The sequence below is a fragment of the Stegastes partitus genome, unplaced genomic scaffold, assembly GCF_000690725.1.
Source record: "Stegastes partitus isolate 25-593 unplaced genomic scaffold, Stegastes_partitus-1.0.2 Scaffold56, whole genome shotgun sequence".
NCBI lineage: Eukaryota > Metazoa > Chordata > Actinopteri > Pomacentridae > Stegastes > Stegastes partitus.
Window position 1 is genome coordinate 787,140 of NW_007577787.1, and position 27,819 is coordinate 814,958.

Consider the following 27,819-nt stretch of genomic DNA (forward strand, 5'->3'; position numbering starts at 1 on the left):
TGACTCATCTATCTCACAGGATGAATTCTCATTAGGGTGGAGAAAACCAATTCTGTCTTGCTTAATAGCGAGGGTTTTTTTCTTCGCTGCTCTCTGCCTGCTGGCTGCTGCGAATCCTCAAGCTTGAGCCTTATTTTTCTCTGCTTGGTAACACAATAGAGCTACCCGTGGCGATGAACCAAAGCCTTTTATCAGTATTATCTGAGGCTGACTTACAATATATCAGGTCCCACCTTAGACTCACATTTGTTATCCATTTGTTCTCCAGAGTGCATAAAACCACAAAAGGCTAGTCATTAATGAAACCACTGCCCATGATGGAGCAAGAAAAGGGACAATGCACATTGTTTTTCTGGCTGATTTTTACGGCGCTGTGTGACAAACATCCCCCTTTTTCCATTCAATGACAGCTCATTAAAGGGTTAAGTCTTCTTCTCAGGAGCTTTCCACGCTCCTGTGTAAACCTGTACGGCAGATGAGAAGCAGAGTGTGTGTCAGAGAGGTATGTGTGGGTACACACCCCAACGAAGGGGAGTGTACATGCAGACAGAACACCTTCAGCCTTCTGTCTCCTGTCTGTTTTACCTCAGGGGAAGTACCAGCTGCCTTACAGTAACACTCTGTCTTAGCTGAGTATTTATTCGCCAGGGAGAGACACATACCACCGCAGCCATGGGGAAGCAGGTAAGATCAGATAAAGAAACATTCAGGGGCATTTGATTAAGGGAGTTTAATAAGTGCCAAGTCTTAAATTTTGTTTCTAGTGCACAATGCTAATCATCTCAGACTGCGCAGCGTGGCGACTGACTAACACTGTGACTGTAAGGGCCTAAATCTTTGTGTACATGTGGTTTCTAGCAAAGTGAAAATCGACTTTAATCATTTTTGAATCATCACACATCCATCATCGTACTATCTGTGTAATACCTGAATGCCAATTTATTAGAGGGATCAACACACTGCAGACTGCACAGTCAGGAAAACACTAAATGAACACGTGCATGGATGCACAAGAGTGCTCGAACTGGTTCGCACAAACAGAGGCACTGCACTTTATGTATAACACATTAAGAGAGCGTTGGTTGTTTGTGCTTCTAAGCGAGAAAGTTAATTTAGTAGGGGAGCCAGATCTGCCATCTTATTAGCAAGCTCACTCTTGTTTGCACACGCATCACATCTGCTGACATCTTAATGCAGTTCTGACATATCAGCTTCCTCATAAAACAACTGCTGATAAATCACTGAACTGGCACGAACCTAATGATTGTTCTTACACTTTTGTTGTCCAAGATTTTCCAGTTTTTTACACAATAGGTTACGGTCTTCAGTGAGCGGCGCTGCCACACTCGCCGTGACGTTTGTTTTGGTGAGAATTGAATCAGTGCCATGTTGTTTTAAGAGAGAACAGAATATGTAATTTTGCCAAAATAACTGCGGATAGGGAGCTCTGGTGAATTCATTTGGAGTTTTTTTTTTTCACAACTATCCTTCATGCAAGCATCTGGATTTGCTATTACTCTCAAGCGCTGTCTTTACCTCAGTTTTAAGAGACTAAAGTATTCTTTCTTAATAATAATCTTTTGTGCCTGAGGTACTGAATAATTTTCATTTAACCTTTCAATTTCATATTAAAAACTGGTTAGAGAAGACAATCTGAGTGCAGCGTTATTTCCCCGAGTGCTGGTGATTTTAATCTGCTTTTTTTTCCCTTTTAAATCTCACTCTTGCTCTCATTACATAGCTCTATTTCTTCAGTCTTCACTCCGAATGGTAAACAAAACTGTGTCCATTTGGGTCAGCGGTGCCAGCTCCATCAGCAGCTGTGAGCTCTCTGGGCCTCGCTGTTGTGACAGGGTGAGAGCTGACGCTGGGTCACTCTCACTGTCAGAGCCAATAACTGTACATGGAAATGGGGTCTTGTGGGGGAAATGGAGGCTTGTGTGTGTGTGTGTGTGGACTCACCACACCGTGCAGCTGAAAAATATTATTTTATCAGTAATACCTCTGTGAATGTTTAATCCATCTTAAACAGAAGAGAGCGTGCTTCACAAGCCAAGACTGTGGAATGTGTCCCACACTGTCTTAAAGGAATGTCTCGCTGACATGTAGATGGAGTGTAAGTGAGGGTATTTTGTAGGGCCACGCTGAGCCAACGTATACAGCAAGAGCCGATCGCTTTGACTAGCTTTTAACCTTTAGAGCATCTGTAACCCAAGCGATGGCAGGCCTTTTACTGTATGCGGAGCTGCGTTTAACACCGGTGGTTATCGCTGATAGAACTAAACGCAACAGTGACAGCATCGTCTTAACCTCGGCCGATCAAAACATCCTGCAGTCGACCCAGATCCCAACAGCTGGGCTTTTGCCTTTGGCTCTGACAGTCTCCTTGGATTCATGAATGCAACACACCACAACAGATGTTCAGACCTCCTCCAACAAATGTAGGTGTAGGAGGTTTGAGCACAGTGGTGTCGAGTCTCAGCTTCTCTATTCAGCAATGAAAGAATGGATAGATCTTAAGCATCCTCACTGGAGACATTTAAGACCTATCTTTTCCACCTTTCTTAGTTTGATTGGTAGTTCTTAAACATCTTTACTGGCGAGTTAAAAGGGAAATTTTTATGCCCGCCTGTATCGGATAGGTAGTGTTTTTTTAATGATTGCTGCTGCTGCTGCTGCTTGTAAAGCAGAATGGACCGGGTGTTGGGTGGAGTTACCAGATGGAGGAGCGTTTTAGCGCTTCACTAGCACCGTCTTCGATAAGATAAGCTCAGTGTTGTCGCGGGGAGATTCGTGATAAAGACGTGACACGTTATTTTTCTACAGTTGATCCCTCAGAAGCTGGAAGCAATTACAGACTTCTCCAAGCAGCAAAGAATGTAGCAGGCGTTCACCGCACTCTTTCAAAGGATACTTTTTTTTTCTTTTCTTTTTTTTCTTTTTTTTTTAAGGAAAAAAATAAAAGCCAAGACTCTAAGGCTACGGGCCTGCGGTGTGCACTAAACATAACATATGACCTTGCTTTTCCAAAATCCCTTCACCGTTTCATTTCAGTGAGAAAACACCAGACAAGACAGTATTTCATTGTGTTGGTTTCAGCCACAAAGTATTACTGGTTTCCCTGGTAAATGATATATGGATGTTTCCTTTGGCCTTCTTTTTTTTTCTTTTGATCTCGCGCTATAAATCCATGTTAATTATTCCATGAAACCACATCGTAAAGGACTATACAACTTTATTTAAGCTGAATGCAACTATGGCTGTTTAAACATCAACCAAGTGTCTTTAAAGCTTTGCTCTCGAGGTCCCTGAACTTCCAAAATTTGCCCGTTTATATCAGCATTTGTTTGATACAACATATTAGAGAGCAGAACGAGGGTGACAACTGATTCTGTTGATGGCAGGAGCACAACACCAATAACGCTGCAGCAAACTCAGAGGGAACCAATTAATTCCAGGTCACTGCCCACAATAGCCCTATCTGCTCTGCCAGCTAATCATAAAACACACTAAATGCACGTGGACGCGGGCTGATGTGTACAACAAATGCTTTATACACTTCAGTTTCTGCCCCTGCACGACGCCTGATAAGTAGCTCCGACAATTAAAGGGGGTCAATTTTCTTTGAGATACTACCTTAAATTGCGGAAAGTAACACCTCCGTTGAAAGTTGAAGATAAATTGCAGTAAGTGTTAATTGGCTTGGTACTAACATGTTCATTCATTTGGTTGATGTTTGGATTGATTGCCGGTTGCTTAGCTATGGGCAGAGTGCCTATGGGATGAAAGCAATTAAAATCTTGAACCTTTGCCATAATGGGGGCAGGCTATGCTTTCATCTTATTGTTTATTGGCAAAATGAGAAGTGTTCTGGACTGTCCTAGTTAGGAAAATAATTATTGCTGCTTAGATCACTGTTTACACTCAAAAAGACAATCTTGATGCCAAAGCACATGCTAACTCAATTAGGCATGCACATTCAGACTTTAATTACTGTATTTTCTGAGAGTTCAATGGCAAACATAACACAGTAAAGATAGTCAGTTTTATGCCGCCTTTCACTTGCATGTGCTCTATGATCTGATGAGCGCCATTTAGCCAGCAGAAGAACACAACATTTATTGTGACGATTTATAGAGCCGCGTATTAAATGCAACGATGCAGCACAGCCCTGGAGACTGATCCCATCTGTTCAAGGCCTGACTGTGTCGTTAGAAACTCATCAAAACGGGGTCCCCGAGGTTTGTGCGCCCCCCTTTTGTCTCTCCATTTGTTACCTCTTTGTCTTATTGCTGAGAGGGGTGGGGAGCCAGGGGCAAGAGCTCAACCCCAGAAGGCGGGGGTGATGGGCCCGAGCTTTAATGGAGATAGTATCCATGAAATGGCCCAGTGGAAGTGACGCTTCCTGGGCATGTTTTACGCTCGCATGAGCATACGGCTGGGGTAGGGTGGGGAGCCTTAGTAATGAGGGAGGCAGGACGGAAGGAGACTAGCCAGCATGCTACTGTATGTTTTGTTTAATCTCTCATCCATGTGCTACTGAAATAGAGAGCTGAGCTGTCAATGGGAGTTGTATTTTACTCTTGTGTTTTAGAGGACCTCTCTGGACTTTTGCATGTAAGTCTGATTTACTGCTTATTTCTGGATGCTGAGTCTACTTGCAATGTTCTGCTTTGCTTTGCTGAGCAGTTGTGGTTGCAATTGTTCCTCCTGCTCATCAATTAGTCATGTGACTTTTCACTCCAAAAAGTGTTGCCTCATAGTTTAATTTCTGCAATGTATATTTGCCCACTTTAGATTGCATGCATTTTTAGGAGCTCTTTGTTCAGTATTAAACAAGTTTGAGGAAGTGGCATCAAGGTGAAGAATAACCTTGTAACATGATGAGGATGGAGTTTACAAATGTCTGCTTGCTTGTTTCCTTAGAGAACCTTTTTTTTTTTATTTCTCAACCATCAAGGTTTATGTAACATTCGATTTCACAGCATATTTAATTCCAACTTCTTATCTGCGCTTTCAGGAGGGCGTTTCTGGCCCTCTCCAGGTCTTTTTCCAATTAATACAGCTTGATGTGCCAACCGTCGCCAACAGAACTGCCTCAGGCAGCAAATGGCCTTATTTAGTGGGGATGAATATTCATTTGTTTTGAGTAATTATTTCGACAGTGCTGTTATTTATTGATAAGGGAATATATGTACAGTATAATGCAACATATTTCCTGGAAGTAATTTTACTAGGATTACACAAAAAAATGTCAGCATCTTGATTGCTTCTTATACAAATATGTCAACAAAAAATATAATTCTTATTGTTAGCTTTTCAATGTCTTCAGCCCTATTTTATCAGTTTGCTTTGATGGAACAGTCGGTTTCTATTTTGTCAGATTTATGACATAGCTGATGTCAAATATTTGGATTTTAATAGCACATTATATTTGTTTTGAGTGGGTAGTTAAGCTACTAAGTAACGGGATACACAAAAATAAATGTTTTTGATCAATTTTCCGGACTGGAAGCCACAGAAACTTTAGCCTGGATCAAGGATCAGGTTGGGTTTCCAGTGGGTGAGGTGGGAACAGTTGCTAAAACCACAGGGCAGACAAGTTTTCTTTTATGGAATGATTAAAACAGAAACAGACATTTTTCCACATCATGTTTACTGCAGTTCAGAGAGAGGCGTGACTTTGGATTGACCCTGAAGTGGCAAACCATTTTCACCTTTAAAAAGCACTGGCCTCAAATGTCGAGGCGACTCTAATGTCCTGAGTTTTATGGCACTTTATTGCACCGAAATGAATCCCAGTGAGAGAGTAAGTAGTGAAGTAATTATTTCACAGACAATTTGTGGATATATATAGCGCTGTGCGGCCTTGGGCACGGGCAATAACCCTTTCTTGTTGATTTCCTAGCTGTGGTAAATTACCGGAGAGGTGGTGCACAACTAAAGAATGATGTGAGAATAATGTAGATGTGCTGTCTCTGTGTTTTACATACACAGTGGATATGTGCTCTGCTGTTTACAAATCCATTAGCGTGTTGGTAATGTGTGCAGATTGAGCCAAGCCTGGGAGTCACACTGGAAGTCATGCTTAATTAGCCTATTGTTTGTCATTGCTTTTCAGAGTTTAGCCGTGGTCACAGGGAGGAGAGTGACCTCTCTCAGGTATTGTTGTCTTTCTAGCCGTGTCTTTACACGATTCTTTCCCCTACAAAACGCTGCAGACTTTAGATTGGCATGGGATGCTGGAAAGAACTGGACAGTGACAGACAGCACTAGACTTGACTGAGAAACAAACAAGCTGTGAAGAGGGAGCTGAAGGTTTGCCAGTGAAAAGATTAGAGTGGCATTTGGCTCAAGCGCCAAGATGCATCGTTGCTCTTGGACACTGCCATGGCAACGGAAGCTTTATGCTTCCCTCACAGTCCCCCCACTGAGCGTCCAGACTGTACCAAAGAGTCATTTAAAGATCTGGTGATTATTCATGTTGACCCCAACATTTACCTCATTAGTCATGTACAACATGAAGTACACTTTCTTGAATTGAATAGACATTTTCCTTGATAGTGCACACATTTTAACGGCTTTATATACTTTTAAATGACATGTAAATAATTAAGATGTACAAAAGTCTATTATAAACGTAACCTCAGTTGCTCATCTGTACAATCCCACCCATCCCATAGCTCCCATTTGTCATGCAGGGCACCTCTGTTCCCTGGTGACCAATCAGGAGTGCTTCCTTGGTGGTTAAAAGCACCCCCTCACCACCTCATCATCACATGTGATTGACAGCCTCCCACAGGAAGGAGGGGGGTTATTTACCTCCTTATGTTCTCATGGGACTAAGTTAATGATCCCAGCCAACAAAATAATACAAAGAGGGAAAAGCCTGAGAAGTCGGCGCCTGGTTGAACCATTTGGAGCAGTTTCGGCTTCCTTTAGAGAGGATTAGAGAAGAAGAGACTGTGTGAGGAGAATTTCAGAGATAGCAGTGAGACACATGAAGCAGCAGAACCCAGACAGAAAGTAGGAGCTAAAGGGAGGCTTCTGAGGAAAGCCGGTGTTTTCAGAAAAATCTCTTCCTGGGCTTTATTTCTGTATTCATCTGTCACCCTGGCTGTGGATTGTCTGGTTGACTGACTAACAGGCTGCAAGGTAAAGCATGATATGTATTTCCAGTGGATGTCACTTTAAAAGTCCCATTGAAGTCTCTTTTTAGACTTTTTGACAGAGTTTTAGTGTGCTAAATTAAACATGCTTCACAGTATTCTGCATACTTTTTTCGTCTCTGTGTTTGAAATGTGGCTTTTTCTTTTTTTTTTTCCTTTTTAATTTTTTAACTTGGATTTACTGGAAAGTGAATATCACAATGTAAACAAATGACAACAGTGATGTGATGGTTGGCTGTAATCTGTTTTTCTTCCACTGAATCTTCTTTCGCAACTCAATTGAAATATTTTTACGCTTCATTGCACGTGTTTCCACTCTGCACGTTATGATAACCCAACTACTGGATTTGCATCGGTTCTCCTGCAATTACCAGAAGGTTAATGGGTTTACATTTTAAGTCATTATCTGCCTCAACATACTGTAGAATCTAAGTTGTTTTACTTTCTCTCACATTTCTTTTCATACTTTTCTCGAAACCCTGCAGGCTAAACTGAAACACAAGGACTCCTGGCAGGGGTTTTGGCTTACTACTAATCCAAATCAGTCCATGCCTTATGCGCTGCGGTTTTACCCCATAATACAAACATTTGCTTTGCATAGAGACACCATTTTCAACAAAACACTCCGAGCTGATGTTGCTGACAAGGTTGTCCCAGGTAAACGGCATTTAACTATCAGCATCAGCCCTCATTTTGAGACGTTAAGCTCAAATCCGGATCTGAGAAACTGATCAGACTTTATGTGATCAGCCTCACTATTTGGATGCCAGTCGTGTCAGCTAGCACATGTTTGTGTTGGGAGCATTTTCCATGCAGCCAAGAACTAGTGCACAGATGCCAACAATCTGAGGCAACTTTCAACACTATCTAAGTCAGCTGTCACAACCACAGCGGCACACACAAACACGCATTCCTGTGTGTTTCCATTCCAGTGAATGTGTCCACACGGAAAAATAAAAGGGTGCGACTTCTCTGTGAAATAAGGTTGCTATAGAGTTTGAGCTAACTATACTGCAGTGCAATATTCTTGATGTCCTAATGGACATGTAAATTGCTAACAGTGTTGTGCTGCAGCAACAATTGATGGTCTATTCGTTTAACCATGATAGAATTTGCACTAGGCCACTGACAAAGCATCCCTCTTGTCCTTTCTAGAGAGTATAATCATAATTGATTACCGTGTTTGCTTAGGCACTTTCATTTGGCTGTATTGAATCTTGCCCTGAGCACAAAGCACATTTCCAACTGCAATAATCAAGACTAACTTTGCTGAGTATAAGTGGAAAGCAGTTCAAATTTTGCCTGGCTGTTGCTGATGTTTCTTGTAAATGTCATCATGCCACTTGTGCACCAAAAAAAAGCCCCTAAAATAAATGTGTTATTAAAGCACAAAATGTTGTTTTTGCTCAGCTATTTGCAAGATGTTTATTTGCGGATGACAACAAAGCTTTGTCGGGAGCTGTGGCAACACGCCATGCTCTGATAGCCCTGAGTGATGGATCAAACCAGGAAAAAGTCCTGCCCCTTTCATACGATTGGCTGGAGCAACAATTTGCAGCCCACTACATTTAGATGGGATAGGTACAGTTCTCAGAGAGAGGAGAGAAAAGGGTGGTAAGTTGTGATCCTCCTGCTGTTTTTGTTTTTTTTGTTTTTTTAGTAGAGGAAAGAGTTGGAGGTTGAGAAAACTCCCAGAGAGCAGAAAAGACGAGTCACTTTGATTTAAGTTCAGACCACTGCAGTGGATCAGCTGTGCACAACCTAAATATCAACACTGACTTGACTTTAAAAGGTGGCTCTTTCCTTCTCCGGCTTGTTTATGGCTGTAATCATGTGGAAGGTAAGTCTGAACTTAGTCTGTATTTTATGTTCCTGTGTGTCTCTGTGTTTTTTTTTCAAGCAAAACAATGAGTCACCATATGTTTCCAACCCTCCAGGCAGGGATCTGCTCAAGTGCTAAGGTTGTTTGACCTTGTTGTGTTCACAGATTCCTTCATGTTTTGTGCTGTGGATAACACTTGAGGGATAGGATGACTAAGTGAGAAGGCCGAGGGGATATTGTAATTAAAAAAGCGTCAAAGAGAGTGGGAGTAGACAAAGTAGATTTCCAGTGTCAGAGCAGCTACTCAGTGCATTCCCTAAAATACACAGGGTTTTCTATCCAAAAAGACTATTATATCATTTGTTGGAGCGATCCTCATAAAGAACCTTGCGAGAATATTTCTCTAGGAGGCCGATCTTTCCCCTTTTCTAAGTGCCATATTTTCTTAGTCACCATAAAAAGTTTTTTATTACCTTCACTCAGACTTGGAGATCCACGGCAGCACTGGGGGGGAGATAAAACCACCCTTTCATCCATAATCTGGCAGCCTCATGACCTACAAAATACCATTTACTTCACAGATAAGATAAAAGATACAGACGTTTCCCGCTGCAACATCTATATAAGCTCTGGCAGTGCATGCGGACACAGTTTGCGACAGGCCTACATACATTAAAGCACATCGGAGTCTTGTTACATGAAGCTAATGAAGAGTAAAACTGGGACATTGCAGTTGAGCCGGTGGTTGCCCCTATTAATTAGTAACTTATCTTGTTCTTGTGAAGAGAAATGTTAGACATCTTCCCACCAGAGCACTGCCTCTGATCACTAGTGTGACAAATAGATATCAAGCTGTCCCCATGGCAACACACGTGGAGGGCTTTATAATGTATGAAGAAGCATTGCGCTGGTTTTAAAAGGGCAACAGCGGAGATTTATTGGGGGGTAGATGTGTGAACACATTTTTTCTGACTATTAAATTTGCACAGTTATAGTGATTTTTTTCAACTGCAAAATATCACCTCATAGTTTTGGCGCTTTTTTTTTTTTTTTCATAACAAAGGAAACCTCCGAGTTCGGATATATAAAGTCGCTTCCTGTATTTTGCAAATCAGCCACACGGTGTCGCTCTTTGAGTGTTTTCCACAACAGTAAAGCATCATTCTTGTCGCATGACATCTGCAAATTGCTTGTCCTTGCATGAGGGACGACGGATAAACAAGGTTTTGAACGTTTTGAACAAGTTAGTTAATCGATAGTTCTGAACTCAGGGAGCCATTTCTTCTGCCTGGTCTTCTGAGTAACGGGCCACGGCCACATGCCTGGAAAGCGACATTCTGTAAAGTTCCTGTGGTTGTGGAAAGGTTACGGTGTTTTCCCGCTGCTGCCACCTGCCAAGCCACGGAGAGGAAATGAGAGTTTGGTGCAACTTCTAATGCTGACCAGGGTGACCTGGGCAGCACAGTCTGGAAGCATACAGGAATATGAAACACAGGAAAAAAATGTCCCATAGACATCTGTTTCCATTTCTTACTCAGTGAGAAACTCATTACAACCATTATGCAGACTAGATTATAGATTTTTAGAGCTAATTTTTCAACTGATGCTCATTATACACTCTGGAAGGAGGCTTAAGCCAATGCTTTCATTACAAGTCTTTCTTTTCCATGCATTTGTGTTTGACAGATGCGTTTTAAATTCAGTCGCCGAAATGTTTAGGTTTGTAATTAACTTGTCCTCTATAATCATTTAAATAACAGTATCAGTAGCTGTTGGTCAGGGCCAGGCTCCATTAAGCTAATCTCAGTAATGTGTGCAGCTGCAGATCAGGTAGATTTGTCAGTCTAATCAGCTGGCTTGTGCTGCTACAGCTGTAAATCACATTAGGCCTGATTGGGCCGCTGCTGAGCTGGCTGCTTTAGGGAGCAGCAACAGGCCACACATTGGTCACGGCTACGCTGTGAAGACAGGATTACAGATAAATATGTTAGGTGCCTGCCCCAGGAAAGAAGACAAAGAGCAATCACACTCTTTCAGTGTCTGTATACATGGTTCAGAGCTATCATTAAGGGTGATAAAAGACCATAACCAAAAGGATTAGAAAGTGCTTGAGCAGGAAATTGTCTTCATATCTTTGACATTGTAATTGTTTCATCTCCAAATGACCGATTACTTCCTAATCGAATGAAACTACAAATCCTGACTTAGTACTCAAGTCGATCATTTGACAGACAGCCACTCAGGGGAGTGCATATGTCTCACAACTGTTTATCTGATTAAGAGCCCCTTCAGGGAAATAAAGTTTATTTAAAAACTTGCAAACATGTTTAAGTTGTGTGAAATGAGCAGTCACCACCATGACAGAGCATTTTCACGTTGAAACTGCAGCGTATCGATGAAAACATGGAGTCAAAGTTGTCTGGTTTTATACGTAACAAACCGGAACCAATCCTCCACTTGCAGAGCGATTATTCTTCTTCAGAATCAATTTCTGGCTCAAACATTTCTGGTTGAAATACAATATTCCAAATGTTGAAAGCAGGACGAGATTTTTTTCCACTGACGAGAACTTCCAAATATAAAAAATTGATTTTCAAAGCCGAGTTTTTACGAGTTTAATCAATGATTTTAACACTCATGGAGCATCTTGAATCATACTTTTGCTACAGATGTTGCTTTTTGATACGAGACTAGTTTTTATATCAAACTGTATCTACATGAAATTAGAAGACACTGAATGTAAAACTTCGTTAGGACCCCACCTGTCTTTCTCGTCAAACAGCTGCACAAACTCTCCTGGCACATCTGAAATAATCAATACTTTAAATTTAAACATAAAAGACAGAAGTGCTTTAAAGAGATGAGCAAAAAGCAGAAGTTAAATGTTTTTTGGATCTCTTTGGTCATGATCATACTTTTTTTTCTAATGGTTTTCCTAAAAGGTGTTTTTTTTCTTTTTCTAAACCGACAACTTCTCACTGATCTCCTCCCAGGTTGGAGACTGTGTAGAAGGAACCCCGGGAATGCCAGTCACATTCCCATGTGGGCTCCCCAAGTAAAGTAGCTTGTACCCACAGCTTTGTCTGAACTTTAGCATGTCTTTAATATTTACAGTGTGTATCTGTCTCTCAGAGAGGATAGTCACTCTGGGGACTCCTTTGAATGACAGGAGAATTCAAAAGGAGCGCAGCAGGGGTGTGTCTGGAAATAGAGGCACATGGTAAGCAGATGGTACCTCGGCGATTCCCACATGAGGGCCAGCTGCGACAGACTTGGATGTACCAGCAGATATGTTGTGTCTTCATTTGCGGTCCTGTCGCGAATGGTTAGTGTCTTTTTATTTTTGCTTGATGTTTCTCGCTGAAGTTACAGTCCTGTTACAGTTTGTAAAGTTTAGTTTGAATTGTTGCACATTACGCATCCATAAGCCTGTGAGAGGACAGACAACAGACCGATGTAGCCCACTGATTCCACATCAGCTTGTTTGTTGGATGCTAAGAGTGCCATCAGACCTCTGTCCCGTGCTACAGATGAGTCCTGCTGCCTCTCAGGCTCCTTCTCATCAGTGTCTTCAGTCTTTCTCTTTGAATTCAATCCCTGGTAGGATTGCCAAGAAGAGTTCCAGTCCCCAGCATTGTGCTGCTTGAAGCAGAGGGACAGTCACACAAGGAAACCTGAAACTGATCCTAACGCTTTGAATTTCTGAATGGGCAGGGCTGAGAGGACACTGACCTGCCTGTGTGGACGTGGGCTCGGGCTCTGCCTGATCCTGTGCCTCTGCTTATTTGCTGGTTTTGACTCTCTCTCTCGCTCTCTCTCTCTCTCTCTCTCTCTCTCTCATGCATGCACTCTCTCTCTCTCACTGTTGTCTGCTCTCTCTCTCTTCTTCCAGTACTGGCCAGAGCTCCAGCTGTAGGTGGAGCTGGCTTTCCTGGAATTGTCGGGCAACTTTTCCTGTTGTGCTTGCTACCTCTTGCTCAATCTCTTGCTTAATGACAGCTCTGCTGCAGGACTACTGGGGCTGCGAAGACTTGTACCATCTGGATGCATATCTCTACAGCATGCTGGAGTTTACGGGTGCATTTGTTGTTATAAACATATTTTCATGATTCAGGTCAGAAGTTTTCCTTCAGCAAAAATGTCTCGGCCGTGCAAAGTGGGGCGAAATCCATCGGTGGGTAAAGTAAACTGTATATGAATGGGAGAGCTTTCAGGAGTGCGTAATGTACTTGGGGCTGTAACGCAGTTTGCAGGGGCTTTTTTGCTGCAGTGTTATTTTACAAGCTCTTTGTAACTTCTTGATATTTTATACCAAAGGCGATGACATAAGCGGATTAGTGTCTTTGCATTGTGTTTGTCGTACAAAGCTCTTTATTCATTTTGTATTTAGGACAGCCTGGTTGAATCAACAACTTAACCTGTTTGACGAGACCCGCAAAAAGGCTGCATGTTGTAACTGATAGCTATGCTGAAGATGATGTGATGCTGGCTTGTGTCTCAGGGTAAAACATCAAACAAAAGTAGCTTCATTTTTAGAGATTAATTTGCCTTAAACATGTACAAGTGAGTTCAGGATTCAGCGCTACAAACTTAACTTAGAACTCAACTATGTGAAAGATAGGAAATTTTTGAAAAGAAAACACGTTAATCCGAAACTTCTAAACAATATCTGTTCCAAAAGGCTTAATGTCTAACATATTTTGTTGAAGACGGCGGGGTTTGGATGGTGGAGAGCTCGTCTTTGATCCTCAGTTTCTAGGCACCTGCATTTGTCGCTTTGTCTGTAAAGAACAAAATAGCAAAGAAACAAAGGCCCACAGATGCATCCCTAGTCACCAGAGACAAGTGCAACAATTGCTTCTTGTCTTGTACAGTACAGTGGGATAAGTGAATGTCTGTGAAAATTTGAATAAAAGAACAAACCCAGGTCTGTAGCTCAGAGGTAATTGCTGTATCCTCACAACTTCAAAAGGCTACTTGTGCCCGACTGTCCTGATAATGAGCTTTTGCCTTCTTCACACATAATGAGTGGAGGTAGGGAGTTCACATAGAGCGACGCTGTGAGCACAGTGTGTCCACTCGCAGCTGGGGTGTCTGACTGGCCGGGAACAAAGGCTTAGTGTCTGTGATGGTGTGGAGTCCCAGCCATCAGCAAGCAGGCCAATAGACTTCTGCTTGGCTGAGCTGTCAGTCCTCACCGGCCTGCTGGCCCACGGACTACACTACAGAGAAGAACACATGCGGACAGGCTAGACTATTCCTGTGCCAAATTAAAATGAGCCGCTGCTGCATTCTTTAAGTCGTGAGTTCAGCCAAAGAGGCCAAGCAGAAGTCTCGTACATGTTTATGTATTATATGCAAACACGTGTTTTCGCTTTAGTATTCTCCTGCTTGCCCGTTTTATTTTTCCAATTTGCTTCATTTCCATAATCAGATATCTCTTACAAATATTTACATAATATTTATATTCATGTTTTCATCTTCAGCTTGCGAAATCAAATGGAGCTCAAGATAGAGATGAATAACTTATCATTAATGCTTTATAATTAGGATGCATGATGTTTGTTTATTCAGTTTTTTTTTCCTTCCAAATATGCTTCAGTGTGGACGTTAAGGTTACAACCAACTTATTTATTTACCGATTAGTCTCAAAGAAATAATTTGTTTGCATCTTAACTAAATTAATTAGCAACTTATTAACTCCTATTCATCCATCCATCCATTATCTATACACCGCTTAATCCTCACTAGGGTGGCAGGGGGCTGGAGTCTATCCCAGCTGACTTGAAGGCAGGGGACACCCTGGACAGGTCACCAGTCTATCACAGGGCTACACTTAGAGACAGACAACCAAGCACACTCATATTCACACCTATGGACAATTTAGAATCATCAATTAACCTCAACATGTTTTTGGACTGTGTGGGAGGAAGCCGGAGAACCTGGAGAGAACCCACGCTGCATGGGGAGAACATGTAAACTCCCTGCAGAAAGATCCCAAGTGTCCACACCGGGACGTGAACCGGTGACCTTCATGCTGCGAGGCAACGGTGCTAACCACCGATCCACCTTGCAGCCCCAACTCCTATCCAATGTCAAATAATTTACCTTCTTTCATTGAATCTCTAATTTGTTGCTGTATCTTCTCTCCAGATAGCTGATCAGCTTCCCTGGATTTCGCTGACAGTCCCCCTTCGTTTTGCCTGAAGATGGAAACACTGGAGTCGGAGCTGACCTGCCCAATCTGTCTGGAGCTTTTCGAGGACCCGCTGCTGTTGCCCTGCGCTCACAGTCTCTGTTTCAACTGCGCCCACCGAATCCTGGTCTCCCACTGCACCCCCAGCGAGCCGATTCAGTCCATCAGCGCCTTCCAGTGCCCGACCTGCCGCTATGTCATCACCCTAAACCAGAGGGGCCTAGAGGGACTCAAACGCAACGTGACCCTGCAGAACATCATTGACCGCTACCAGAAGGCTTCTTTGAGCGGACCCAACTCCCCTAACGAGACCCGGCGTGAGCGAGCCGCCCCCGACAGCAGAGCCATGACGTCCCCCAGCGACCGGGTGCAGTGCCAGTTCTGCGAGCAGGACCCTCCGCAGGACGCCGTGAAGACCTGCGTCACCTGCGAGGTGTCGTACTGCGAGGAGTGCCTCAAGGCCACCCATCCCAACAAGAAGCCTTTCACGGGCCACCGTCTAATCGAGCCCTTGCTGGACTCCCATCTGCGAGGGCTTATGTGTCTGGAGCACGAGGACGAGAAGGTCAACATGTACTGCGTGACGGACGAACAGTTGATCTGTGCGTTGTGTAAGCTGGTTGGCCGACACCGGGACCACCAAGTGGCGGCCCTCAGTGACCGATACGACAAACTCAAGGTAAGGAAACGGTTTTGCGGTTGGAAGGATTTATAAGGCAATGACAAAAGCATCCCCACTAATGTTTACCTCACAGAATCCCAAGATGATTTGTGCGTTTGTCAAAAGCCTCTTCTCAGCTTATACATTATCTCAGTATGATAAGTGCTCAAGCTGATAATGAATTTGTTGACTTTTCATTCTGTGATAAACATAAATGAACTTTTGCTTGATTTTAGCACTGAAGAAATGCGCACAGACACAGAAATAAATCACACTTGATGGCCTCGACACATAAAAGTAAATCTCATTAATTGCTTTTTAGGGCAATTTATCATTTATTTAAGCGGCTGCTTTATAAGAAATTACTGTATGAATGATGCGCTACATGAAAAATACAAGATGATCTTTCCTGCAAGTACAAATAAGTTAACGCCGCATAATGTTATGGCAAGAGGGAAGCATCTGCCCTTTTTTGATGTTAATCAGTTATGAAGCGAGCGTTATCTTCAAGCGAATCTACAGTGGCACTTTGCAAACAGTTTTAACAGGCTATGAGGAAATAAATAAGTGCACAAAATTACTTCTGTTTTCAATTAGTTTGTGCGAGCTGCAGGTTGTCTCTCACTCGGCCCGTTTTAAACGTGATGGCACAAGCGTCAGAAACTGCTTCTTACAGTTCTAGGTTAAGAGGAGCTGCTCACTTTCAGCAGATGGGCTGACATCAATAAGACATGAGAAGACTCTGTTAGCTGAAGCATAAAACGCTGGCTCCGCTTTCCTTTCACTGTAAACTCAAACGAGCTTTCCATCATGAGAAATTCTAACTTAGCGGGTCAGTATTTTGTCAACTCACTTAAGGTGCCTATTGTAGCTCCGGCAAACATCACAGGGTTCTTTAGTCCACTACGAGACAGCTGTGCCACGAAGCCTTATTGTGAAGCCCTTAGCCCAGAAATAGTAAGTTAACCGTACACAAGGGAGCGAGGCAACTTCTTTCAGATCATTAAACATCTATTTTTTTTTTCTTTTTTACATTTGGGAATAAGTCTTAAACTCAGATGGATAAAGCTTTTCAGTTCAGTAAAAGTTTCGCCAAGTTCATCTTAAAGTTTCTTCAGACTTGCACGGCATAGCTGCATGAAAAAAAAAAGAGAGTGTCCTCGTTTTTTTTTTTTCACAAGCACTCACAGTCTTCATGCATGACTCACAAAAGGATGGTTTTGTGTATCACAAGTAACACTCAAAAAAAAACCTCCTTTTGTGTCCATTCCCTTCTTTCACAATGCTTGGTCACAGTGGGATTGGTATGCAAACAATCTTTTGCAGCTATTTGGGAAGATAGGTCAGAGGACCAGTCTTAACCTCTCTCCTTTTGTTTGATCATGCTGTCATTGTGCAGAAATCTCCTGGCCGCTTTCTCTGTGTGGGCCGTGAACATTCACACCAGGAGGCAGACCAGGTGATCAGCATCATTTCTTTAATTACACATTCGGGGCAGATTTATCAGACGGATCCGCCTAAACCTGAATGTCACTTCCCGAGAGGTCAAACAGAAATCGGTGAAATACGTGCCGCACTGCTTGAGCAAATACTGACACATAGGCTTGGTGGTGCCAGTTAGACTTATGCTGTCATTATTTTATGAGGCAGCGAATGTGGCGCAGTAGCGTTCGTATGTTTAAAAAGAGCAACATCCTCCAGATGCAGTTGCATTGTTGGAAGCCTGAAGTGAAAGAGGAAACAGCAATTCCCATCTTAGAGAGACATAATTTCTTCCTCATGGCATGCAGGACAGGACCCAGGTGGCATGCAGCTGAGCTTGTTGGTAGCTGATGGGTTTTTTTTCCAAGCACATGTTTACAACCACACCGCCGCACATTTCTCAGAAATTCCCACACAAAGGGATACTGTGACATTGTTACGGCGTGGGTGTGTTTGTGCGATGCGGTGTTATTTCTTCTGCCTGATTTGGGCATTATGCGACATGATCCCGGTTTTGGCATCGCGTCTATAATTATCTTTTCCGGCATATATTTTTTATGTCGATTGGATTCTTACACGAGCGAGTTGGAGCGTGAAGCTAAAAACCCCAGCTCGCCAGGCAGTTGCGGAACTTTTGTAAACAGACAAAACATTCATGCTGACGGGCATTTCAAAGTTTGATTCAAAACCAAATACATTTAAACTATGAGAAGAAACCCATCTAAACACGGGGGGAACGTGTAAACTCAACATCGAGAGCAAGGGGGTGAAATTAAGAACCTCCTGTAGTGAGGTGACAATACCCATCAGTCATCCACAGTGCTGAAATATTTAGAATAAATAAATAATTAAGTCCTCCTCTGGTAGCTGATTAAAGTCCAAAAAGCTCATCTCTGGGCACCAAAATTACATATTTATAAAGTTTTTCTTCAGCAATAACCCCTTCCTTCTATTAAAATGGCTCCGATGTGACTCTACACCCACGTCTCATCTAGAAAACGTGGATCTCCATTGTCCTGCCTTTCCCTCCACTCATGACAGCTCGAGCCCAGCTAGCTCACCACCTGCAACTCTGTAGACTCTATACAATGGCAAATTGCAATAGTAAAGTAATTCAGCCATGCATCCTTGAATCGGAAACCGATCCTCAACATGAACAATGATAGAGAGCCTCGCTCTGCAAGTTGACAGGGTCGGTTCTTTAGGTTTGTAACGTATAAAACCCCAAAAGCCTCAATACATGAAATTGAGACCATTGTTTGCTGCAGGTTCAAGGGAGGAAAAGCTCAGCTCTGGTGCTGACTGCTACTTTTGCTCAAGATATATTTTCAAGCACACGAAGAGGCCTTTAATATCTAAGTTGGTAGACAAAAGTATAGATTGTTAAAAAAAAACTTACTTCTTACTTACTACACATGTATTGCTGAGGTATTATTTCCACCTGAAAATGTGCAGATATTCGAATACTAATTTAACTTTCATGTTACTGTGTATTATAAGCTGACAATGGCCCTCTGATGTGTGTTATCCTTCAGGGTCAATATGTCAGTTGTACGATTTCTTGTACAACAGTTTTTCCAAGGTGACATATCGTTAAAGCCAAAGAGTCAATAGAGCGAGTTTATCGTGTATAAAACCTCCCTGCTTTCTAGCCTGTTTAGCAGAAGGCCGAACGCGTCGTTGAATCGAGACCTTGCACTGTATTGAGAAAAATACAGTAGCATTTTGCGCTTAATAGCACATTGTGTAGTCCACTTCATAGAGATATATGCACACAATAGGAAACGCTCTGTGGTGGTTAATTAGGTGCAATCGCTTATTCAAAGGGATTCTACACAACTTCAATTTGAGACCGTGACTGACAAGTATTTTAATTGGCCTTTTTCAAAGCTGACATTTCATCATGTCACAATGGGAAAAGCGTAGGTGTTACGCCTACTGTGACACATAAAAGTTTCTTGCAAACAGGCTATACTTCACAACACTAGACGGCATTTAGTAGAAATCTAAGTCACTGGTCTTTACAAACCTATTATCTGAAATTATGATCAGATGAGAAAGCCACCAGTACAACTAAATACCTAGAAAGTGAAATAAACTGGACATTTACTTCACTGCAGTAAAGAGTGCTGCATAGTTATCTAGTAATATATGTGTACACTAGAGTTCCACACAAAGATGTAGGTTTCTGATTCAATAGAAGCTTAAACTGCCCTCCGACAAAGTGAAAATCACAGATGTGCAACAGGACCGGTGCTGCTCACAGGATAAAGTGGCTGCCAACGGATCAAATTTCTGATGTTGACACAGGATAAACCTCTAAGTCCTGACGGTGACCTGTCAGGACTCTGAAAGGAAGGAAGAGAAACTGGCCAATGCAAAGGTGTGGGACCAGAAGCATTCGCGTACAAAAGGAAGCTGCTATTCTTTCCTCTCATCAGGTTTCAACGATTTTAGGAAAGAGACCTCCATTACAGAGAGCTGTCTAAACATGTGAAATGCATTAATGCCGCACGAGAAGCTCTATTTTAGACACACCGAGAAAACCGACGCACCGAAATGTTAGCGTAGATGAACTCGAGCCGTTTGCTCCGTGTGGGTTTATTTGACATCGCTCCCTACAGGCTTCCAGATTTACTGGTGTGACTACATGCAGCGTCATTTTGATTAATACGTTGTGTTTCATGCGACAGTTTTGAAATCGTGAACTCTCCTCACCTGTACCTGCAACACAGCATCTGAAAGGGCTTTCATCACATTCTTTTCCATATGAATAAATCATATTCACGAGGGCAGTAAAATAAAGCCGCTGCTATTTTAGTAGGCGCTGACGCACACACCTTATGAAATCACAATGTGAAACATCTAATATGAAAGAGGACTCCCCACTATTTGCCTCAAGCTTCGGCTCTTTGCAGGCTTCTCATACCTGTTTGCTCTCGTCTTTGAGTGTTTGCAGTGTGGATTGTATTTTTTTGGTGTTTGTGACAGGTTTTTGGAGGGAGGGAAGTTTTATGATATTTATATTTCAGAATGTGCAGATGAAGTGAACATTAAAGCCGTCTCCGCTTTTTCCTGAAACCAAGAATTGCATTTCTCAGTACTGTGCGGTTTAAAGCCAGAGTCAGTCATTCTTTGACTATAAATATTACAGATCCATTCACTTATATTATTCAAGACTTAATCATGTAATAGCATGTTACTGTTTTTGGGCTGCAAGGTGGCTCAGTGGTTAGCACCGTTGCCTCGCAGCAAAAAGGTCACTGGATCGCATCCTGGTGAGGACACCCAGGATCTTTCTGTGTGGAGTTTGCATGTTCTCCCTGTGCAGCGTGGGTTCTCTCCGGGTTCTCCGGCTTCCTCCCACAGTCCAAAAACATGTTGAGGTTAATTGGTGATTCTAAATTGTCCGTAGGTGTGAATGTGAGTGTGCTTGGTTGTCTGTCTCTAAGTGTAGCCCTGTGATAGACTGGTGACCTGTCCAGGGTGTCCCCTGTCTTCACCCTAAGTCAGCTAGGATAGGCTCCAGCCCCCGCGACCCTAGTGAGGATTAAGCAGTGTATAGATGATTAATGGATGGATGCTAGTGTTTTCTTCCCCAAAAGTATAGAGCACCACAAAATGACTAATTTAGATTTTAATGTCTTCTATTGTGTTAAAGTTGAAGCATTCTCCACACATTTGTTTTGCCGGGACTGTCGCCGTCGGTTTCGATTTAAATCATTGATAGAACACCTAAATACATGCATGCATTAATCTTTTATTTAGGAAGAACAACGCTTACAATATCAGAGGACATTTTGTACCATCGCAGAACGCCATCATCATGCTACCCAATTACAGCAAGAGATGAAGTTTGAAACATAAGCCTTTGATCTGAGTCAGTGATTAACACAGCCAAGGTTTAGTTGCCCGAATCACTGGCAGATGCTCCGCTAAGCTCCGTGGCCTCAGCCGGCAGTATACGGGATCTTTGGCACGCAGAGGGGGGAGAACTGAGGGGGGCTTCACACTGATCAGAGCCCAAAACGTGGCTACTTGCATCCAGTGGCAGCCTTGTGTGTCCTCCTCTCCTGTGCTCATTACAGTTGGGCCAGATACGGTCCTTATGTTCCCATTCACCTAACACTCCCCCCAAGATTTATTCAGCTGTTTACAGTTTGATAGGGGAGGGGGGACAGTGTGTAATGAAATATTCCCTTTCAATTTTGTTTTTGCAGCAAGCCTTGGATTCCAACCTCAGCAATCTAATCAAGAGGACCAGTGAGTTGGAAAGTCTGATGGGCAAACTTATCCAAACCTGCCAACATGTGGAGGTGAGGTTGTTTATCTGCTCCCGTTTCAGGTGGGGGCTCTCAAGCCTGCGTGGCATTTCATGGGCAACAACTCATTAAATTATTAACACCGTGATGAATTACTGTATCTGAGAGCGGCATTTTATCATGTCAACAAGATTGAGTGCTCATTAGTCTATAGATCAATAATTTATGTCACATGCTCGCAAATTGAATATTTTTCCGAGCATGTGTTGGCTAAATATGACCGTGCTTAAGATGTAAATATTCATATGATGTGATTAAAATCAAGGATAATTGTGGTATATTACATTCTATCAATTATTTCACCTCTCCATGTGTTTTAATTTTCCCTGGCTTAAGTTTGAAAAGTTTGCGAGAAATCTTGTTTTGGTAAATATGAGTGTCACTGAGAACGAGGTCAGCTGATTGCCACGCTGTCCTACTCAACATAATCATCCCCTTCCTGTCACTATACAACTGCTGATTTCAAAATTGCACATACTTGCAGGTGAGGAAGCAAATTTAAAAAAAAAAAAACATCATAACTTACTGTTTCTTATCTATACTTCTGTTTAGGTAAATGCATCTCGGCAAGAAAACAAGCTGCTGGAAGAGTGTGACCTGCTGATTAATATCATACAGCAGCGGAGACAAATCATAGCTACCAAGATAAAGGAGGGGAAGGTATTGTTTATCACCTTTTGTATCTTGATAACCTTTGTTTGTTTGTTTATCACCTTGTCCGCGCTGATAACCTTGCCTCCACACACACACACACACACACCTGAGCATGCTGGTCTTATGAGAATGTAACCGTGACAAATCGCTGTTGTTGGGGAAAAAACATCTATCTTCAAAATGTTGCTGCTTAAAGCGAGTGCAAGTTTGAAAGAATCAATAAAGAATTTTTCTTCTCAGAAATGAGAAGCTGAACTCGTAACCAAAAAAAAATAAATAAAAAATCCAACTTTTGAAGTTTTAGCTTAGGCAGCTTATGATGTCTAATATTAGCAAACATACGACAGTGATTCTTTTGTGAGGTCTGTTCACTAACTGTATCATTTTTTTCCCCCCTACTTGTGCTGCCGTACATTTTTCTACAAAAGCATACCTTAACCGGAGACATCGTTGCTGTTTCCTGCTTTGCTCGCTTTCAGTCAAGCTGCCTAATGATGGCATTTGTAATACAACTGACTGTAGAGAATCTTTGGATATAAAAATAATTTAGAAATCCTGTGAATTTAGGTGAAACAAATCTGCAATTCCAAGTTGTGGCTACAGACAAGTCCTCCAACCTTCATGACCACATTCATCATTCGTCCCTATCCTCTGAATATGACTCACCAGAGTTACCACAGAACCAATAATTTTTACTTTTGTTTGGCTAGATTTAGGCATAAAAAACAATTTGGCTGGTTTTAGGAAAGATTTGGTTTGGGGTTTAAATAAAGGACCTTCATCATCATGGTCATGAATATGTATTTAAAGTCATGGAACAGTCATGGATAACAGAAACACTGAATTTTGGTTTGAAATGGGAACAAAACAATGTCTTTGTGTGCTTGCCTGAGCATATTTATAGGCTGCCTGAGCTGATATAGACACCACTTTATTGCTTTTTTTCTGTCTTCATTAAGAGTATCCCTCTGTGGGGTTCTTCTGGCATAGTGTCCATGCATTTAATGAGAATGTGCCATGGCTCGTTGAATGGTTTCCCTTCCTTTTCCCCTGTTAGATGCCCTTAGAAAGGTGGTGGCATGCTGTGCAATGCTCAGTGTCAATGTAAGATCAGCCCTGCTTCCTGTGATGGGCCTCTCTGGAGGAGGACGCTTTCCTTCCTCACCTCGTGCCTCGTGTCAGGTTGTGAGGTTGCTCTCAGCCGCTAAGCCATTGAGGCACAGAGGGCAAGAAAGAGGGGGGAGGGAGGTTTGGTTGCTATGACAGTGGTATGAAGGATGTTACACGAATACACCTCTAATAAGTTTGGAGATAAAAAAAAAAAAAAAAAGGTTGGAGCTCACAATCCACACAGCAAATCAGATTGTCAGAGGTGTAAATCAAAATTTCCCTCAGCAAGGTTCTGTAATTGGCAATGTGAAGCCCAATCAAGCATCTGGCAGCGTCGTGTCTCACAGGTCATACACTGGTTGGGCATTTACCAAGCTATTTATCTGTCTGCATATCTTATTTTCTGCACAGTCCGTGAGGCTGAGGAAGCTCGCCCAGCAGATAGCCAGCTGCAAGCAGTGCATCGAGAGGTCCTCCTCCCTCATCACTCAGGCTGACCAAACTCTCAAGGAGACAGATCACACTCGGTTCCTTCAGACGGCGAAAAGTATCTGTGAGAGGTGAGGGACCGGTGAAAGTCACCCCTAACAGATAAACAACAGACAGTGTATAAAACTATGTCTGTCCTTTGTTATCATAGAGTTTCCATGGCAACCGCATCCTCCCAAATCCTGCTACCAGAAATTAACCTGAATGACAACTTTGATACTTTTGCGTTGGACTTCACGAGGGAGAAGAAAATGCTAGAAAGTCTGGATTACCTCACAGGTGAGTCAAGTCTTGCATGTTAAGCACCTAATATTCAATTGTTTGGCTCAGAAGCCTAACACTTAAATTACTATCATCTATTTTTTGTTTAGCATATATTACCTGATGAGGTTAGCTGTGCAGCGCCACACTCTGTAATTCTTCAAACTTAATTCTAAATGATTTATTTGGTTCCTGTATTGGAAAAAAACCGACACTAAAAATAATCCACACCTTATCCCCGGATGATCAATTTATAAAATTTAAAGGCTTTGGGTGGAAGAAGGATGTTATTATATTTCAACGCTGTGCCTGTTAGCGAGTGGCAGCAAACTAAAAAGCTCCCATATTTAAAGGCAGCAGCGGTTTTATTTTCTGCTGAATGAAACAGGTTTGATTGTTTATGCCCGGCCCCTGTTGTGCAGCGTGAATTTAACTCAGCATGGGGGCTGCAGCTCTAATAGCTGGAGGAACTCCAACGTAGATTAATTACACTTGTCAGAATAAAAAAAAAACACAAATGGATGGTGCTATTTATCCCCCACTGGTCTCTACACCATAGTTTTTGTTTGTTTGTTATTTTGATGCTGTTGTGTGCAGAATGAAATCCACTCAGCTTCCATTACTTGCCTTTGGACAACATTTGCCTTTTGTTTCCCATCTGCAGCACCAAATCCGCCAGTAATCCGCGAGGAGTTATGTACAGCTTCATACGACACGATCACAGTTCACTGGACATCAGATGATGAATTCTCTGTTGTATCGTATGAACTTCAGTACGCCATCTTCACCAGCCAATCTAATGTTGTCAGTAAGTCGATATGCACGTGGAATGTATAATGCTCGTGGTGGAGAACATGACAATGATGGAGGGATATGAGAGGGATTACTGTGAAGGACTTTTTTTTATATGTTTAGACGGGGTTTGTTAGAATATCCAAACATAATATTGTGTTTTAGCAGCAGGAGAGAAGAGCTCTTACGGATAATGAGATGTTACCAAAATACACTATTATTTTTGCAGCCTCTTGAAAGGGACACAACAATGAGACTGGGTTTGCATCCAGATGCATATCATAAGTTCGATATCATCTGAGGGTTGAAATGTGCAGCAGTCTGTTTGCATTGATCACTAACACAGTCATAACATGCTCAATCAAGCAGTTCATTCTTCAGTGCTGGAAACACTTGCACGAGTGGTAATGTGACTGTTTGACGAGTCAAAAGCAGCATAAATCCAAACAATCCTTCATTTTTACTAACTTAGTAAGAATTTTCATGATAACCCGGTTTGTTCTCGCTGATTTTCTTTCTGTCGGGCTGCAGGTTTGTGCAACTCTGCCGACAGCTGGATGATCGTACCAAACATCAAGCAAAATCACTACACTGTGCACGGACTCCAGTGCGGCACCAAGTACATCTTCATAGTGAAGGCCATAAACCAGGCTGGAAACCGCAGCAGCGAACCAGGGAAACTCAAAACCAACAGTATGTCAACAGCTGCACACAATTACTCATGATGCCTTTTCATCCTTAGGAGTTTTACTGAACATTTCTGTCATTTTAAGGTCAGCCATTCAAACTGGACCCGAAGTCTGCTCACCGGAAGCTGAGGGTGTCCCACGACAACCTGACGGTAGAGAGGGACGAGACTTCGTCCAAGAAGAGCCACAGTCAGGACCGTTTCTCCAGCCACAGCAGCTACGGCGTCACGGGGAACGTCTACATCGACAGCGGCCGCCATTACTGGGAGGCTCTGATTGGAGGAAGCACATGGTAAAAACAGTCTTCAGTGACTTTTAGTAAACGGTGTAGCTCTATCAGATTGTTGGTTAGTTTATCACTTTAGTCCAGTTTGTAATATCTCAAGAAATATTTAATAGATTCACATGAAATTTGGTTTCATTCATTCATTTTAGTTCTATTTTTTTAATCGGAGATAATGTTTCTGGCTGCAAGGTGGAGCAGTGGTTAGCACTGTTGCCTCGCAGCAAAAAGGTCGCTGGTTCGCGTCCCAGTGAGGACAACCGGGATCTTTCTGCGTGGAGTTTACATGTTCTCCCCGTGCAGCGTGGGTTCTCTCCGGGTTCTCCGGCTTCCTCACACAGTCCAAAAACATGTTGAGGTTAACTGGTGATTCTAAATTGTCTGTAGGTGTGAATGTGAGTGTGCTTGGTTGGATGGATGGATGGATGGATGGATGGATGGATGGATGGATGGATGGATGGATGGATGGTTGGATGGATGGATGGATGGACGGATGGACGGACGGATGGATGGATGGTCAATGTTTCCAAATTATAATGCCAGAGATGTGCCAGCATTTATGATTTTTCCCTTTTCATTGGTGCACGCAGGTTCGCAGTGGGCATCGCATACAAGTCAGCGCCAAAGCACGAGTGGGTCGGCAAAAACTCGGCCTCCTGGGTACTGTCTCGCTGCAACAACTCGTGGGTGGTGCGTCACAACAGCAAGGAGATGCCCATCGAGCCTTCGCCCCACCTGCGGCGCCTCGGGGTGTTGTTGGACTATGACACCGGCTCTCTGTCTTTCTACGACGCCGTGGGCTCTCAGCACTTGTACACGTTTGACATCGCCTTTGCGCAGCCAGTCTGCCCAGTGTTCAACGTGTGGAACAGGTGTTTAACAATCCTCAGCGGACTGCCGATCCCCGATCACTTAGAGGGAACGGACTACAACAACTGAAAACAAATTTACTTTTTTTTTTTTTATCCAAAAAGAGACCAGACTGCCTGCACCTGTTAAACTGTGATGACTACATTTTTGATGATAGGGAGAGAAAAAAAAAAAACTGTGGTCAAATGAGATGCAATTACCTTGGTGTGCATTCCTAAGCAAGCCTACGCTGAAATTAATTGGAATTATTTAAGAAATATTTTCAGGCACTTGTAAATGTATTTCTTTGCTTTGCACATTTATGCACATTTGCTCTGCTGGGTGGTTTTACCGATTTGCTGACATTAAAAAAAAAAAAAAAAAACTCATGGAGATATTTTCAAATAGGCTCCAGGTTTTTTTTTTTTTATCATTAATATTATTTTTAAATTCATATTACAAACTTGTGCATTCATGTCTCGTCAAGGCCGATGATAAACCTTTAACTGCAAGTGACAAGAGGGACTCTTTGGATGGAACGATTCTGGAAATGTAATTTATAGGCTGTTTTAAATTTTATGTTTGTAAAGATTTTTTAAGTCATAGCACTTTGATAAGACAAGTTTGTCACTATAAATGCATTTCTAAGCCACTTCCACCATAATAAAAATGTTTACTTGTCATTGTATTCTAAGGAAATTGCACTTAAATAGACCCAGAAGTAATAGCTAAAAACAGTTAGAAATTCTAATTTGCGATCAGTCAATTCAGCCATTTTGAAGTATTTATTATTACCTGTAAATGCTCTAGTACAGTTCCCTCTCCTCATCGTAGCAATTTCCAGACAAACCTTCACCACAATGTTCACATTTCAATTCTAAGATCTAATAAAAGTGACTTCACATAATTACCTGTGTGCCTCTCCTTGTGTTGTGATGCACTGTAAGCTCCGAATGCGTCTCAGTGGGATGATAATTTAATACAATGTACACTTGTTGTTTACACTCATTTATTTTTGATTCCTCGTTTCCGCCTCAACA

General features: G+C 42.3%; 1 protein-coding gene across 5 annotated transcripts; it reads left to right on the plus strand.

Annotated features, from left to right (window-relative positions):
- The first annotated feature begins 595 nt into the window (after positions 1 to 595).
- Positions 596 to 27,686, plus strand: mid1 (midline 1). 5 transcript variants are annotated; one of them, XM_008275654.1, is made up of 11 exons: positions 596 to 684; positions 15,145 to 15,866; positions 17,248 to 17,307; positions 21,551 to 21,646; positions 22,205 to 22,312; positions 23,828 to 23,976; positions 24,057 to 24,184; positions 24,831 to 24,974; positions 25,490 to 25,651; positions 25,732 to 25,939; positions 26,521 to 27,686. In XM_008275654.1, the coding sequence occupies exons 2-11, from the start codon at positions 15,201 to 15,203 to the stop codon at positions 26,867 to 26,869; spliced, it is 2,070 nt and encodes a 689-aa protein (XP_008273876.1). In that variant the 5' UTR covers positions 596 to 684; positions 15,145 to 15,200; the 3' UTR covers positions 26,870 to 27,686. The 5 variants fall into 5 exon arrangements, with proteins under 5 accessions (XP_008273876.1, XP_008273878.1, XP_008273875.1 ...); XM_008275656.1 differs by lacking the exon at positions 596 to 684 and adding an exon at positions 7,093 to 7,155; XM_008275653.1 differs by lacking the exon at positions 596 to 684 and adding an exon at positions 8,769 to 9,009.
- The last annotated feature ends 133 nt before the right edge of the window (positions 27,687 to 27,819 follow it).